The sequence below is a fragment of the Coregonus lavaretus genome (assembly GCF_964263955.1).
Source record: "Coregonus lavaretus genome assembly, chromosome: 39".
Lineage (NCBI taxonomy): Eukaryota > Metazoa > Chordata > Actinopteri > Salmoniformes > Salmonidae > Coregonus > Coregonus lavaretus.
This window is the reverse complement of record NC_140026.1, coordinates 7488064-7505332: the sequence shown is the minus strand read 5'-3', so window position 1 is coordinate 7505332 and position 17269 is coordinate 7488064. Positions and strand designations below refer to the sequence as shown.

The window sequence follows — 17269 nt, the reverse complement described above, 5'->3', positions numbered from 1 at the left end:
AGAGTCAGTCAGTGGAAGAAGTACTCCTCTGTAGAGTTATGGCCTCTGCTTCAATACCAGCCTACAACTCCTCTAATAACCCCCTGGAAAACAGCTCCAGTCACAATGTAAGTGTGTTCAGTGTGTGTTCACTATGTGTAACTGTTTCTCTCTCTCTCTCTGTGTGTGTTCTGTGTCTGTTCTGTGTGTTTGTGGTTTGCAGCATGTATTATTAACTGTTCTGTTACCGTACTACCTGTAATAAACTCTCTCAGCGGTTAGGTTCAGCAGTAAATATGTTACCGTACTACCTGTAATAAACTCTCTCAGCGGTTAGGTTCAGCAGTAAATATGTTACCGTACTACCTGTAATAAACTCTCTCAGTGGTTAGGTTCAGCAGTAAATATGTTACCGTACTACCTGTAATAAACTCTCTCAGCGGTTAGGTTCAGCAGTAAAGATGATGGCGCCTACACCATAGACATTAAAACCAGTAGATAGTAAGCGCTGACATCATCCACGTGTTCCTTTGGAAAACTCTCGATGGCGCATGAAGTATTTGAATTTGAAGCGCGCCATATTGCTAAGGGTTGTGGTGAAGTGGCCGTAACTAGAAAAGGATCATGGTCGACGTAGTCATTTTCATCCTGCATGAGAGAGCCAACCAGGAGCCTCCTCGTAGCCTGCCTTGCCCGTGATTGGTCCGTGTCAGCACGTGGTCCTGTGTGACGACAAATGTAGTAGTCAGATTGGATCACTATTTAATTAAATGTCTCGATTCGTAGCGAACCTTCAAATCATTTACTGTGGGGATCGAATTTTCGAGGCCAAAGCGGGCATCAGTTTTTTTTGGTTTGGTTGTTCTGCCGATCGTAATTTAAATAGGCTTTCTAGGGAAGACCAGGGCTTTTGGCACCACTAGGTTGCTACGCAGTAGCCGACCAGCGTAGCTCGTGACTTGACCTGACACTGGGGGCCTGATCCACACACACACCATCCCTCCAACCCACCCCCACGTTTGCTGCCAAGAGCATGAATCACAAATCCATATTCAGAGTTCTGTTCAGTGTATGTCCTTTAAGACCTAATAACACACACACACACACACACACACACACACACACACACACACACACACACACACACACACTCTTCTACCCCTGGATAGCCCTTGCTTAAATGGACTACACTCTGTATAAGCTGTGTTTTAACCAGGCTAGTCCCACTATGGATAGGTGACTGTGAAATGGCTAGCTAGGTTAGTCTCCTTATTCATTAATAAAACATGTACCTGTTAATAAACCGTGCAGCTGTTAATAAACCGTCTACCTGTTACTAGCTCCTAGCTGCGCCTGGTTAGCCTCTGTCATTCATCCGTTTATTTATTTTAAACCTCTAACCTCCATAGTCGGTAGCGCTGTCCTACCCCCGGTAGCGCTGTCCTACCCCCGGTAGTCTGTGTCTGTGTTGCCCTGACAACCAGCATCATCAAGGCAACCGTCTGCTGCTGGAGCTCTAGCATCATGTATGTCAGTTGGAAAATGTAACCATGGCCAGTGGTTTTCAAACCTCTCCTCGTTGTAGCCCTGAACTATCTCACCTGATTCACCTATTCAGGAGAGGGTTGAAAACCCCTGACCTAGGCCATCCAGGTTACAGATTGACTTGTACATCAGATTCTCAGTACAGAGATCCTCTTTCACACTCATGGGTTACTCATTCTTATTGGCTTTCCAATCAGGAAGTCCCAGAGTGGTAGCCAATAAAAACAGTGCTCTCGTAGCGCTGACTGTTGAGAGTTTTCCATGCAAAACAAATGACTGCTAGGTACAGTAATACGGACACAAGTGTGGCTTTGTTCGAGACCTGGGGAGGCCAGAATCCAAAGGAAAAGCTCTCTCACTCTCGCACAATTATACGCAGCCAGTTCTCTCAGTAGGGTAACAGAGAGGTGTTGTGTGGTCTGACACAGACAGACTGAGGGATTGGCAGCAGGCTGGGATTTCTGCATGTACACACACACGCCCTGTGACTCTTTGTGGCACAGCACAGTATTACTCCTGGACGCTAAGGTCAGTTTGTAGTTACCCCCCTAATGGTTAGGTTTAGGGTTGGGGGGAGGGTTAGTTACTCCCCCCTAATGGTTAGGTTTAGGGTTGGGGGGAGGGTTAGTTACTCCCCCCTAATGGTTAGGTTTAGGGTTGGGGGGGAGGGTTAGTTACTCCCCCCTAATGGTTAGGTTTAGGGTTGGGGGAGGGTTAGTTACTCCCCCCTAATGGTTAGGTTTAGGGTTGGGGGGAGGGTTAGTTACTCCCCCCTAATGGTTAGGTTTAGGGTTGGGGGGAGGGTTAGTTACTCCCCCCTAATGGTTAGGTTTAGGGTTGGGGGAGGGTTAGTTACTCCCCCCTAATGGTTAGGTTTAGGGTTGGGGGGAGGGTTAGTTACTCCCCCCTAATGTTTAGGGTTGGGAGGAGGGTTAGTTACCCCCATAATGGTTGTTTAGGATTGGGGGAGGGTTAGTTACCCACTAATGGTTGTTGGGGGGAGGGTTAGTTACCCACCTAATGGTTGTTGGGGGGAGGGTTAGTTACCCACTAATGGTTGTTGGGGGGAGGGTTAGTTACCCACCAATGGTTGTTGGGGGGAGGGTTAGTTACCCACTAATGGTTGTTGGGGGGAGGGTTAGTTACCCACCTAATGGTTGTTGGGGGGAGGGTTAGTTACCCACCTAATGGTTGTTGGGGGAGGGTTAGTTACCCACCTAATGGTTGTTTAGGATTGGGGGAGGGTTAGTTACCCACTAATGGTTGTTGGGGGGAGGGTTAGTTACCCACCTAATGGTTGTTGGGGGGAGGGTTAGTTACCCACCTAATGGTTGTTGGGGGGAGGGTTAGTTACCCACTAATGGTTGTAGGGGGAGGGTTAGTTACCCACCTAATGGTTGTTTAGGATTGGGGGAGGGTTAGTTACCCACTAATGGTTGTTGGGGGGAGGGTTAGTTACCCACCTAATGGTTGTTGGGGGGAGGGTTAGTTACCCACTAATGGTTGTTGGGGGAGGGTTAGTTACCCACTAATGGTTGTTGGGGGAGGGTTAGTTACCCCACTAATGGTTGTTTAGGATTGGGGAGGGTTAGTTACCCACTAATGGTTGTTGGGGGGAGGGTTAGTTACCCCACTAATGGTTGTTTAGGATTGGAAAGGGTTAGTTACCCACTAATGGTTGTTGGGGGGAGGGTTAGTTACCCCACTAATGGTTGTTTAGGATTGGAAAGGGTTAGTTACCCACTAATGGTTGTTGGGGGGATGGTTAGTTACCCACTAATGGTTGTTGGGGGGAGGGTTAGTTACCCACTAATGGTTGTTGGGGGGAGGGTTAGTTACCCACTAATGGTTGTTTAGGATTGGGGAGGGTTAGTTACCCACCTAATGGTTGTAGGGGGAGGGTTAGTTACCCACTAATGGTTGTAGGGGGAGGGTTAGTTACCCACCTAATGGTTGTTTAGGATTGGGGGAGGGTTAGTTACCCACTAATGGTTGTTGGGGGGAGGGTTAGTTACCCACCTAATGGTTGTTGGGGGGAGGGTTAGTTACCCACCTAATGGTTGTTGGGGGGAGGGTTAGTTACCCACCTAATGGTTGTTGGGGGGAGGGTTAGTTACCCACCTAATGGTTGTTGGGGGGAGGGTTAGTTACCTACTAATGGTTGTTGGGGGGAGGGTTAGTTACCCACTAATGGTTGTTGGGGGCAGAGTTAGTTACCCACTAATGGTTGTTGGGGGCAGGGTTAGTTACCCCCCTAATGGTTGTTGAGGGGAGGGTTAGTTACCCACTAATGGTTGTTGGGGGGAGGGTTAGTTACCCACTAATGGTTGTTGGGGGAGGGTTAGTTACCCCACTAATGGTTGTTTAGGATTGGGGAGGGTTAGTTACCCACTAATGGTTGTTGGGGGGAGGGTTAGTTACCCACTAATGGTTGTTGGGGGGAGGGTTAGTTACCCCACTAATGGTTGTTTAGGATTGGGGAGGGTTAGTTACCCACTAATGGTTGTTGGGGGGATGGTTAGTTACCCACTAATGGTTGTTGGGGGGAGGGTTAGTTACCCACTAATGGTTGTTGGGGGGAGGGTTAGTTACCCACTAATGGTTGTTTAGGATTGGGGAGGGTTAGTTACCCACCTAATGGTTGTAGGGGGAGGGTTAGTTACCCACTAATGGTTGTTGGGGGAGGGTTAGTTACCCACTAATGGTTGTTGGGGGGAGGGTTAGTTACCCACTAATGGTTGTTTAGGATTGGGGAGGGTTAGTTACCCACCTAATGGTTGTTGGGGGAGGGTTAGTTACCCACTAATGGTTGTTTAGGATTGGGGAGGGTTAGTTACCCACCTAATGGTTGTTGGGGGGAGGGTTAGTTACCCCCCCTAATGGTTGTTTAGGATTGGGGAGGGTTAGTTACCCACCTAATGGTTGTAGGGGGAGGGTTAGTTACCCACTAATGGTTGTTGGGGGGAGGGTTAGTTACCCACTAATGGTTGTTGGGGGGAGGGTTAGTTACCCACTAATGGTTGTTGGGGGGAGGGTTAGTTACCCACTAATGGTTGTTGGGGGGAGGGTTAGTTACCCACCTAATGGTTAGGTTTAGGGTTGGGGGGAGGGTTAGTTACTCCCCCCTAATGGTTAGGTTTAGGGTTGGAGGGTTAGTTACTCCCCCCTAATGGTTAGGTTTAATGTTGGGAGGAGGGTTAGTTACCCCCCTAATGGTTGTTTAGGATTGGGGCAGGGTTAGTTACCCACTAATGGTTGTTGGGGGGAGGGTTAGTTACCCACCTAATGGTTATTTAGGATTGGGGCAGGGTTAGTTACCCACCTAATGGAAAAGTTTAATGTTGGAAGGAGGGTTAGTTACCCCCCTAATGGTTGTTGGGGAAGGGTTAGTTACCCAATATTGGTTGTTGGTGGGAGGGTTAGTTACCCCACTAATGGTTGTTGAGGGGAGGGTTAGTTACCCACCTAATGGTTGTTGGGGGAGGGTTAGTTACCCACCTAATGGTTGTTGGGGGGAGGGTTAGTTACCCACTAATGGTTGTTGGGGGGAGGGTTAGTTACCCACTAATGGTTGTTGGGGGGAGGGTTAGTTACCCACTAATGGTTGTTGGGGGGAGGGTTAGTTACCCACTAATGGTTGTTGGGGGGAGGGTTAGTTACCCACTTATGGTTGTTGGGGGGAGGGTTAGTTACCCACCTAATGGTTAGGTTTAGGGTTGGGGGGAGGGTTAGTTACTCCCCCCTAATGGTTAGGTTTAATGTTGGGAGGAGGGTTAGTTACCCCCCTAATGGTTGTTTAGGATTGGGGCAGGGTTAGTTACCCACTAATGGTTGTTGGGGGGAGGGTTAGTTACCCACCTAATGGTTGTTGGGGGGAGGGTTAGTTACCCACCTAATGGTTGTTGGGGGGAGGGTTAGTTACCCACCAATGGTTTAGTTGATCCTGGGTCTATCCCTACAGACCTATACCTAGAGTGGTTCTATTCTGGTTAAGTTAGGTGCTGCTGTTGTGAGTCAGTGGTGGACCGTGGCTACAGGACCTAGGCCTTCAGAGAAACCAAACATCTATCAAACTCAAAAATCAAGAAAATAACAGAAAACATAGCGTCACTTAATGCGCCCGACATTATACCTTCTGTAGTCGGACCGTTCCAGTGAAGGAGGAGCAATGATTGTTGACGACGTTATGAATGAATGAATCAAACAGGCCTGGCCGTGCTTCGGGCTGCCGCACACACAGAAATGGAACCTGCACGGACACGTGACACACAGCATAAAATAATGCGATCAGAAAAACAAAAAACACACTGTTTACATAACCTATGGTAGCCCAACACCACTATCACACTGTCGCCAATAGCAACACCAACAGTATCACATCAAAGGTGATAGGCTGGTGGTGCTGAAAGGACAGCGACCCTAATACTTGTGCACTCCATGGCACTGAAGGAGAGCCAGTTTTGGTCAAACACATAGACAAGGCAGGGAGACAGGAGACAGCAGTCACACAGCATCCTGGTAAAGGATAAGCGGCCCGTTCACTCAAATAATAAGCCGGTTGACCCCAATCCTAACGATATAAGAACACAACCATTTAATTTCCAAAATGAAATTAACAAACCAGCTATTACTTCCCATTGCAAATATATTTGATCATGTTCCTCACACTAACCGGTGGTCTAAAGTTGAAATGCAACGATGTTTCACAGTCATTCTTTTCAAAGAGATCGCTAACAGCAAGCGAGCTGCAACAAAAAACAATGCCACTCACCAGATGATGATCATTTGTGACCGACCGCCTTGATTCGGTTTTATGTAGCAAAATTTGAAATTGTGTTTTTTACATTGGATTAAAGATCAGACATAGAGTTAGAAAATGGTATATCATACACTGCATTTGAGGAACAATGGGAAAGTAATTCTGCTTTGAAAGTTGATAAACTTGTAACCCCACTTTTGAGAAAATGGCCCTTGAATGTTTTGGTACACCTACTGGAGAGCTCTTCTTTGTCTACACCCATTCATCATTGTTAACACGCTCTTAAGCCAGCCCCACCCATCTCTTTAAGGATTCACTTGAGGCCATGTGCTAAACAGTGAGTAGTGTAGTAAAGGTTAAGACTAAAAGTGGTAAAAGTAGTAGCCTACAATAAGGAAAAATTCCAGATTAACAGAAAGTGTCCAGATAAAAATATTTTATAAATATTAGATGACGCTTACCCAGACACACTTGTCTAAAATTGATAAGTGCATGTGTCTCTACAGAAGGTGTAAATGGTACAGTGAAATGGTTACTTGCATAGTAGCAATATCAAAAATAGATGGTGTCAATATAAAGACAAAAAGAACAAGTGTCAATGCCAGTAGAGAAAGAACAAAATAATATACAGTATGTACAAGAACAATATCAATAACGATATCAGTGATAGATGAGGTAGTTATATGCATACAATCAGGGGTAAAGTGGCTGAGCAGCAGGATAAAAAAATAAATAGTATCAGCAATGCCCAGAAACAAATAACTTTCTTCTGAAACTCGTCAGTCTATTCTTGTTCTGAGAAATGAAGGCTATTCCATGTGAGAAATTGCCAAGAAACTGAAGATCTCGTACAACACTGTGTACTACTCCCTTCACAGAACAGCACAAACTGTCTCTAACCAGAATAGAAAGAGGAGTGGGAGGCCCCGGTGCACAACTGAGCAAGAGGACAAATACATTAGTGTCTAGTTTGAGAAACGGATGCCTCACAGGTCCTCAACTGGCAGCTTCATTAAATAGTACCCGCAAAACACCAGTCTCAACGTCAACAGTGAAGAGGCGACTCCGGGATGCTGACCTTCTAGGCAGAGTTGAAGCGCAAACTGGCTCTAACCAGAATAGAAAGAGGAGTGGGAGGCCCCGGCGCCTGTTTCTCAAACTAGACACTCTAATGTATTTGTCCTCTTGCTCAGTTGTGCACCGGGGCCTCCCACTCCTCTTTCCATTCTGGTTAGAGCCAGTTTGCGCTGTTCTGTGAAGGGAGTAGTACACAGCGTTGTACGAGATCTTCAGTTTCTTGGCAATTTCTCGTGTTGATCTCCTTAGGCCACACCCTCCCTCATTACACAAATACACATCACCTGATATGCTTAAATCCAATAAGCATTCCAGTTTATACAGCTTGGAGTTGGGAAATATGCATAATAATGATGATATGGTCAAAATACTGACTTGCCTAATAATTGTGCACATTGTGTGTGTGTGTATATATGTATATGTGTGTATATATGTGTGTGTGTATATAATATATATGTGTATGTATGTGTGTGTGTGTGTGTGTATATATATATATATATATATATATATATATATATATATATATATATATATATATATATATATATATATATATATATACATATACACACACGTGTGTATATATATCAGTGCTATGAAAAAGTATTTGCCCCCTTTCTAATTTTCTCTACTTTTGCATATTTGTGATACTGAATTTGATCAGATCTTCAACCAAAACCTAATATTAGATAAAGGGAACATAAGTGAACAAATAACACAACAATTACATATTTATTTCATAAACAAAGTTATGCAACACCCAATTCCCCTGTGTGAAAAAGTAATTGCCCCCTTACACTCCATAACTGGTTGTGCCACCTTTAGCTGCAATGACTCTAACCAAATGCTTCCTGTAGTTGTTGATCAGTCTCTCACGTCGCTTTGGAGGAATTTTGGCTCACTCTTCCATGCAGACCTGCTTTAACTCAGTGACGTGTGGGCTTTCAAGCATGAACTGCTCGTTTCAAGTCCTGCCACAACATCTCAATTGGGATTAGGTCTGGACTTTGACTAGGCCATTCCAAAACTTCCAATTAGTTGCTTTTTAGCAATTTCCATGTAGACTTGATTGTGTGTTTTGCATCATTGTCTTGCTGCATGAACCACCTGCGCTTCAGCTTCAGCTCACATACGGATGGTCTGACATTCTCCTGTAGAATTCTCTGATACAGAGCAGAATTCATGGTTCCTACAGTGGGGGAAAAAAGTATTTGATCCCCTGCTGATTTTGTACGTTTGCCCACTGACAAAGAAATGATCAGTCTATAATTTTAATGGTAGGTTTATTTGAACAGTGAGAGACAGAATAACAACAACAAAATCCAGAAAAACGCATGTCAAAAATGTTATAAATTGATTTGCATTTTAATGAGGGAAATAAGTATTTGACCCCTCTGCAAAACATGACTTAGTACTTGGTGGCAAAACCCTTGTTGGCAATCACAGAGGTCAGACATTTGTTGTAGTTGGCGACCAGGTTTGCACACATTTCAGGAGGGATTTTGTCCCACTCCTCTTTGCAGATCTTCTCCATGTCATTAAGGTTTCGAGGCTGACGTTTGGCAACTCGAACCTTCAGCTCCCTCCACAGTTTTTCTATGAGATTAAGGGCTGGAGACTGGCTAGGCCACTCCAGGACCATAATGTGCTTCTTCTTGAGCCACTCCTTTGTTGCCTTGGCCGTGTGTTTTGGGTCATTGTCATGCTGGAATACCCATCCACGACCCAGAAATCTTTCTGATTGAGAGGGGGTCAAATACTTATTTCCCTCATTAAAATGCAAATAAATTTATAACATTTTGACATGCATTTTTCTGGATTTTTTTCTTGCTATTCTGTCTCTCACTGTTCAAATAAACCTACCATTAAAATTATAGACTGATCATATCTTTGTCAGTGGGCAAACGTACCAAATCAGCAGGTGATCAAATACTTTTTTCCCTCACTGTATGTATGTATGTATGTGTATATATGTGTATATACATACATACATACATACATACATACATACATACATACATACATACATACATACATACATACATACATACATACATACATACATACATACATACATACATACATACATACATACATACATACATACATACATACATACATACAGTGGGGAGAACAAGTATTTGATACACTGCCGATTTTGCAGGTTTTCCTACTTACAAAGCATGTAGAGGTCTGTAATGTTTATCATAGGTACACTTCAACGGTGAGAGACTAAAACTAAAATTCAGAAAATCACATTGTATGATTTTTAAGTAATTCATTTGCATTTTATTGCATGACATAAGTATTTGATACATCAGAAAAGCAGAACTTAATATTTGGTACAGAAACCTTTGTTTGCAATTACAGAGATCATACGTTTCCTGTAGGTCTTGACCAGGTTTGCACACACTGCAGCAGGGATTTTGGCCCACTCCTCCATACAGACCTTCTCCAGATCCTTCAGGTTTCGGGGCTGTCGCTTGTCAATACGGACTTTCAGCTCCCTCCAAAGATTTTCTATTGGGTTCAGGTCTGGAGACTGGCTAGGCCACTCCAGGACCTTGAGATGCTTCTTACGGAGCCACTCCTTAGTTGCCCTGGCTGTGTGTTTCGGGTCGTTGTCATGCTGGAAGACCCAGCCACGACCCATCTTCAATGCTCTTACTGAGGGAAGGAGGTTGTTGGCCAAGATCTCACGATACATGGCCCCATCCATCCTCCCCTCAATACGGTGCAGTCATCCTGTCCCCTTTGCAGAAAAGCATCCCCAAAGAATGATGTTTCAACCTCCATGCTTCACGGTTGGGATGGTGTTCTTGGGGTTGTACTCCTTCTTCTTCCTCCAAACACGGCGAGTGGAGTTTAGACCAAAAAGCTCTATTTTTGTCTCATCAGACCACCTGACCTTCTCCCATTCCTCCTCTGGATCATCCAGATGGTCATTGGCAAACTTCAGATGGGCCTGTACATGCGCTGGCTTGAGCAGGGGGACCTTGTGTGCGCTGCAGGATTTTAATCCAAGACGGTGTAGTGTGTTACTAATGGTTTTCTTTGAGACTGTGGTCCCAGCTCTCTTCAGGTCATTGACCAGGTCCTGCCGTGTAGTTCTGGGCTGATCCCTCACCTTCCTCATGATCATTGATGCCCCACGAGGTGAGATCTTGCATGGAGCCCCAGACCGAGGGTGATTGACCTTCATCTTGAACTTCTTCCATTTTCTAATAATTGCGCCAACAGTTGTTGTCTTCTCACCAAGCTGCTTGCCTATTGTCCTGTAGCCCATCCCAGCCTTATGCAGGTCTACAATTTTATCCATGATGTCCTTACACAGCTCTCTGGTCTTGGCCATTGTGGAGAGGTTGGAGTCTGTTTGATTGAGTGTGTGGACAGGTGTCTTTTATACAGGTAACGAGTTCAAACAGGTGCAGTTAATACAGGTAATGAGTGGAGAACAGGAAGGCTTCTTAAAGAAAAACTAACAGGTCTGTGAGAGCCGGAATTCTTACTGGTTGGTAGGTGATCAAATACTTATGTCATGCAATAACATGCAAATGAATTACTTAAAAATCATATAATGTGATTTTCTGGATTTTTGTTTTAGATTCCGTCTCTCACAGTTGAAGTGTACCTATGATAAAAAATTTGTAAGTAGGAACACCTGCTGTGTGTGTGTATATATATATATATATGTGTGTGTGTGTGTGTGTGTGTGTGTGTGTGTGTGTCCTAATCAGTATAAAGGAGGAAATGTTGCTTACTTGTTGAGCAAAATCAAGGTTGTAATGCATCTTGATGTCTTTGGTTGCTGGTTCAGTAGGGCCCCCCAGAGACAACTGCAGGTCTTGACAGGTGGTCTTGCAGTCAGCAACCATCTTCTGGTAGACAGACCGCTCACTCTGAACAAGCAGGAGATGCTGCTCTTAACAGCTTCTGGCAGATTGACAGATCTGAAGACATGGTAGTTGTTCCCCTGGCACTGCCAGCACAGGTCTATCCTGGGCTTAGTGCTTGAGATGTGGGGAAGCCTTTTTCTCCACAGGTCTATCCTGGGCTTAGTGCTTGAGATGTGGGGAAGCCTTTTTCTCCACAGGTCTATCCTGGGCTTAGTGCTTGAGATGTGGGGAAGCCATTTTCTCCACAGGTCTATCCTGGGCTTAGTGCTTGAGATGTGGGGAAGCCATTTTCTCCACAGATTCCTGAAGGAAGACAGCCCGACTACATGTACCTCTGGAAAATTATGTGATATCAATAAAAGTAGTGCCAATCATGTTGGAGGTCAATTAAATAATCAAACTGTGTTGTTTATGCTTTACATACCAAGTGTTGTCATCGATTCCGTGTAGAGACGCCACACGGCTGCTTTCCACCAAATAGTTTGTGTCCTGGGTGGCGTCCTGGTAATACTATTGCATTATCCTCTGCGTAGTTGTTGATGAAGTTCACAACTCGCTGCAAGTCCTCGTGCTTCAGGTGTAACCTGTGCTTGCTTGGGCCGGCTCTCTATTTGATGGGAGGCATTCGATCTCCTTGTATGACTGGTGGAGGAGAGTCGGGCGTGTTCTACTGATGCTGAAAGACAAATTCCAGATACAAATATTTTAGCATTATTATACAATAGATGGCCGTAATCACCGTCAGACACACCTGGCTAACTTGATGGGCGAAGTGGAGTCTTTTGTTTAGACATGTAGCTAGCTAGCTAAACAATTAACCATAATCCCAATCCATAGAGTACTAGCAATACAAACCGATTGTCATAGCTAGCTGAAGTTAACCAAATAGGTTAAATGTTAGCTAGCTAACATTAGGCTATAACTAGCAATGCAAATGGTTTCTGAGATAATATTACTACACAGATCATACACGTAATGTTAGGTAGCGAGCCAGCCATCTAAAGTCATCTAGCTAGCTAACAGTAAGCTTTAACTTGCAATGAAAACAACTTTCTGACAAAATTAGAAATGTATAATATCTGAAACTGTAGCTAGACTTTTACCCGTATACATGGATGAACGCTTCATGGCAGACTGCAACCCATTTCATTTAATAAGACGTCCTGTGTCGTTTCCGTTTTGTTTGTACAGCTTGCTTGTACAACTTCTTCGGTGACAACAACACTGTTGATCGCCGTTTCTTCCCCATCACTATCATCAGAAGACTCTACAATGTCTTCTTCGATGAAAATGTTTTTACCTAAATCATGGATTTCCTCATCGTCTGATTCATTTTCAGAGTCAGCATGGTACGATCGTCCTCCTGAAAGTAGTCCATCACAACTTTTTCCCACTGAGCTTTGTCGATAGCGCTTGATAAATTCAGGGTATCAATGTTATTGAGAGCAGTAGCAACACATTTGCAGTTCTCCATGGCTAACGTTATATATTTCGGAAAAACTGCAGTAGAAAGGATTATCTACACATAACGAGCAGCTCATTTTATAGACAGAAGATGCTACATGGCAGACCAATCCGATGCTCAACTCTCGGCATGTCCAGCCCATTCATTATCTCAGCCAATCATGGCTAGCCGGAAGGTCCCTGTCTTTTTTCTGTGGCTAAACCGACTAGGCTCATAGTTTAACAACTTTATTTGTATTTACAGATGGCATACACGTTTGTTATTAAGGCACATGAAAGTTCAAATGTTCCAGAAGGCATTTCTGCCAAAAAAAAATTCATTTAGATAAAAAATTTAAATATCCGTTGAAATGCCTCTCCTGTGAAGTCATGACTTGCGACATACGCCTAGTTTCCTGAAACTAGTCACATTTGTAAACCAAAGTTAGTATTTTTTTTTTTATAGTGTGATGCTATAAAAACAAACAAAGAGAGACACACACTATTTATAAACTCCCAGTAATTTGTTGGGTAAAAAAACAACAACGTTTTGGCATCACTGTGCCTTCTTCAGGGTAATGTCATGAATGCTTAAACCTGGTTATGTAGACAAACAGTGCAATTATAGGATGATGCAAACATATTAGCAACAACATCCACCTTGAAGTTAATCAAACTACTACAACACAAGCTAGGTAACATTACTACCGTTAGCATGGGAAAACTACTGCTCGCACCACTTATTACTTGCTCTTGCGCTTCGTGAAGGCCTAGACACGTCACTTTTTTGAATGGCAGAGGCCTTCTGTCCAGCTTCTGAAGGCCTAGTCAATGGATGGCTAGATTATTCTACCCAGAGACCACCATAAAAAAATCCTGATTGGATCTTCTCTTTCCAAAACAAACAGAAGAGATTAAATCAGAAAATCATTAAAATAATCGTAAAGATATATTTTTAAAAATATGAATCCTTAGGCCTTCTCTGAAAGCCCTCACGGTTCCCCATTTGAAGGTAGTAGCTTTGTCTACACATTCCAGAACATAGCCCAGGGACAGCTAGTCAATCTGGAGACATACTGTTCTCTGTCTGAGAGGCTGTGTCCCAAATGGCTACATATACCCATAGAGCTCTGGTCATAAGTAGTGCACTATATAGGGAATAGGGTGCTGGAGAGGAGTAAGAAAATAAATATTTCCTGTTCCTTTTACCTCTCTCTGGCTCTGTCTCTCAATTCAATTTCAATTCAATTTAAGGGCTTTATTGGCATGGGAAACGTGTGTTAACATTGCCAAAGCAAGTGAAGTAGATAGTAAACAAAAGTGAAATAAATATTAACAGTAAACATTACACTCAGAAGTTTCAAAAGAATAAAGACATTTCAAATGTCATATTATGTGTATATATACAGTGTTGTAACAATGTGCAAATAGTTAAAGTACAAATGGGAAAATAAATAAACATAAATATGGGTTGTATTTACAATGGTGTTTGTTCTTCACTGGTTGCCCTTTTCTTGTGGCAACAGGTCACAAATCTTGCAGCTGTGATGGCACACTGTGGTTTTTCACCCAGTAGATAAGGGAGTTTATCAAAATGGGGTTTGTTTTCTAATTCTTTGTGGATCGCTGTAATCTGAGGGAAATATGTGTCTCTAATATGGTCATACATTTGGCAGGAGGTTAAGAAGTGCAGCTCAGTTTCCACCTCATTTTGTGGGCAGTGTGCACATAGGCCGCCGTAGGCAGACCTGGCTCTCAAGAGAAGACAGGCTTTCTCAATAGCAAGGCTATGCTCACTGAATCTGTACATAGTCAAAGCTTTCCTTAAGTTTGGGTCAGTCACAGTGGTCAGGTATTCTGCCACTGTGTACTCTCTGTTTAGGGCCAAATAGCATTCTAGTTTGCTCTGTTTTTTTGGTTTGTTCTTTCCAATGTGTCAAGTAATTCTCTTTTTGTTTTCTCATGATTTGGTTGGGTCTAGTTGTGTTGTTGTCCTGGGGCTGTGTGGGGTCTGTTTGTGTTTGTGAACAGAGCCCCAGGACAAGCTTACTTAGGGGACTCTTCTCCAAGTTCATCTCTCTGTATGTGATGGCTTTGTTATGGAAGATTTGGGAATCGCTTCCTTTTAAGTGGTTATAGAATTTAACGGCTCTTTTCTGGATTTTGATAATTAGCGGGTATTGGCCTAATTCTGCTCTGCATGCATTATTTGGTGTTTTACGTTGTACACAGAGGATGTTTTTGCAGAATTCTGCATGCAGAGTCTCAATTTGGTGTTTGTCCCATTTTGTGAATTCTTGGTTGGTGAGCGGACCCCAGACCTCAGAACCATAAAGGGCAATGGGTTCTATAACTGATTCAAGTATTTTTAGCCAGATCCTAATTGGTATGTCAAATTTTATGTTCCTTTTGATGGCATAGAAGGCCCTTCTTGCCTTGTCTCTCAGATCGTTCACAGCTTTGTGGAAGTTACCTGTGGCGCTGATGTTTAGGCCGAGGTATGTATCGTTTTTTGTGTGCTCTAGGGCAACGGTGTCTAGATGGAATTTGTATTTGTGGTCCTGGCAACTGGACCTTTTTTTGGAACACCATTATTTTTGTCTTACTGAGATTTACTGTCAGGGCCCAGGTCTGACAGAATCTGTGCAGAAGATCTAGGTGCTGCTGTAGGCCCTCCTTGGTTCGTGACAGAAGCACCAGATCATCAGCAAACAGAAGACATTTGACTTCAGATTCTAGTAGGGTGAGGCCGGGTGCTGCAGACTGTTCTAGTGCCCTCGCCAATTCGTTAATATATATGTTGAAGAGGGTGGGGCTTAAACTGCATCCCTGTCTCACCCCACGGCCCTGTGGAAAGAAATGTGTGTGTTTTTTGCCAATTTTAACCGCACACTTGTTGTTTGTGTACATGGATTTTATAATGTCGTATGTTTTTCCCCCAACCCCACTTTCCATCAATTTGTATAGCAGACCCTCATGCCAAATTGAGTCAAAAGCGTTTTTTGAAATCAACAAAGCATGAGAAGACTTTGCCTTTGTTTTGGTTTGTTTGTTTGTCAATTAGGGTGTGCAGGGTGAATACGTGGTCTGTCGTACGGTAATTTGGTAAAAAGCCAATTTGACATTTGCTCAGTACATTGTTTTCACTGAGGAAATGAACTAGTCTGCTGTTAATGATAATGCAGAGGATTTTCCCAAGGTTGCTGTTGATGCATATCCCACGGTAGTTATTGGGGTCAAATTTGTCTCCACTTTTGTGGATTGGGGTGATCAGTCCTTGGTTCCAAATATTGGGGAAGATGCCAGAGCTAAGGACGATGTTAAAGAGTTTAAGTATAGCTAATTGAAATTTGTGGTCTGTATATTTTATCATTTCATTGAGGATACCATCAACACCACAGGACTTTTTGGGTTGGAGGGTTTGTATTTTGTCCTGTAGTTCATTCAATGTAATTGGAGAATCCAGTGGGTTCTGGTAGTCTTTAATAGTTGATTCTAAGATTTGCATTTGATCATGTATATTTTTTTGCTGTTTGTTCTCTGTTATAGGGCCAAAAAGATTGGAGAAGTGGTTTACCCATACATCTCCGTTCTGGATAGATAGCTCTTCGTGTTGTTGTTTGTTTAGTGTTTTCCAATTTTCCCAGAAGTGGTTAGAGTCTATGGATTCTTCAATTACATTGAGTTGATTTCTGACATGCTGTTCCTTCTTTTTCTGTAGTGTATTTCTGTATTGTTTTAGTGATTCACCATAGTGAAGGCGTAGGCTCAGGTTTTCTGGGTCTCTATGTTTTTGGTTGGATAGGTTTCTCAATTTCTTTCTTAGGTTTTTGCATTCTCTCTCTCTCTCTCTCCCCCCTCTCTCTCTTCTCTGGCTCTGTCTCTCTCTCTCTCCCCCCCCTCTCTCTCTCTCTCTCTCTCCCCCCCCTCTCTCTTCTCTCTCTCTGGCTCGCTCCACTTTCTCTGGCTCGCTCTCCCCCCTCTCTCTCTCCCCCCTCTCTCTCTCCCCCCTCACTCTCTTCTCTCTCTCTCTGGCTCCATCTCTCTCTCTCCCCTCTCTCTCTCATCTCTCTCTGTCTCTCTCTGGCTCTCTCCCCGGCTCTCTCGCATGTGCACATTTGTTGATATTCTTAGCTAGTTAGCGAGTTATTAGCCCAGTTATAGATAAGTATAGGTCAGCAATGGGGAGTTACTGCTTCCTACAAGAGCACAAAACATGGAGGCTACATTTCAAGCTGTCTTTGAAAATCCAGTCAGGCAAAAAGCGTATGCCTTAATTAAAGGCCAGTGTTGTATTTTGAGACAGGCTTGAATATGCAAATAAGCCAATAGGCAGAGGGGGTAGCCTACATTGTCTAATTCTCTGAATGGTAATGATAATTACTTTTATTTTGTAAAGTGGTTTCTTGTATCATACAACGGAATTTACAGTCACCTATTTGAGCCATGGTGTTACAGACCAAGTAAAAAAGTAATTCATGTCAAGCCCTTCATAATTTAAAAATGTTTTTAAAAGTCTCTTGCGTTGTAGGCCTGCATTGAACACCACATATAGGCTACTGTAGGCTAT

General features: G+C 43.5%; 1 protein-coding gene across 4 annotated transcripts in view; it reads left to right on the top strand.

Moving 5' to 3' along the window:
• The window catches only part of LOC311113103 (myotubularin-like), a 63495-nt gene that overhangs the window by 12816 nt on the left and 33410 nt on the right, over window positions 1-17269 (top strand). For all 4 annotated transcript variants that reach the window (XM_084156239.1, XM_084156240.1, XM_084156238.1 and 1 more), the window contains exon 2: window positions 3-107. In XM_084156239.1, coding sequence (XP_084012365.1) covers window positions 39-107 — 69 coding nt within the window. In that variant the 5' untranslated portion in view covers window positions 3-38. The remainder of the gene's footprint in view (window positions 1-2; window positions 108-17269) is intronic.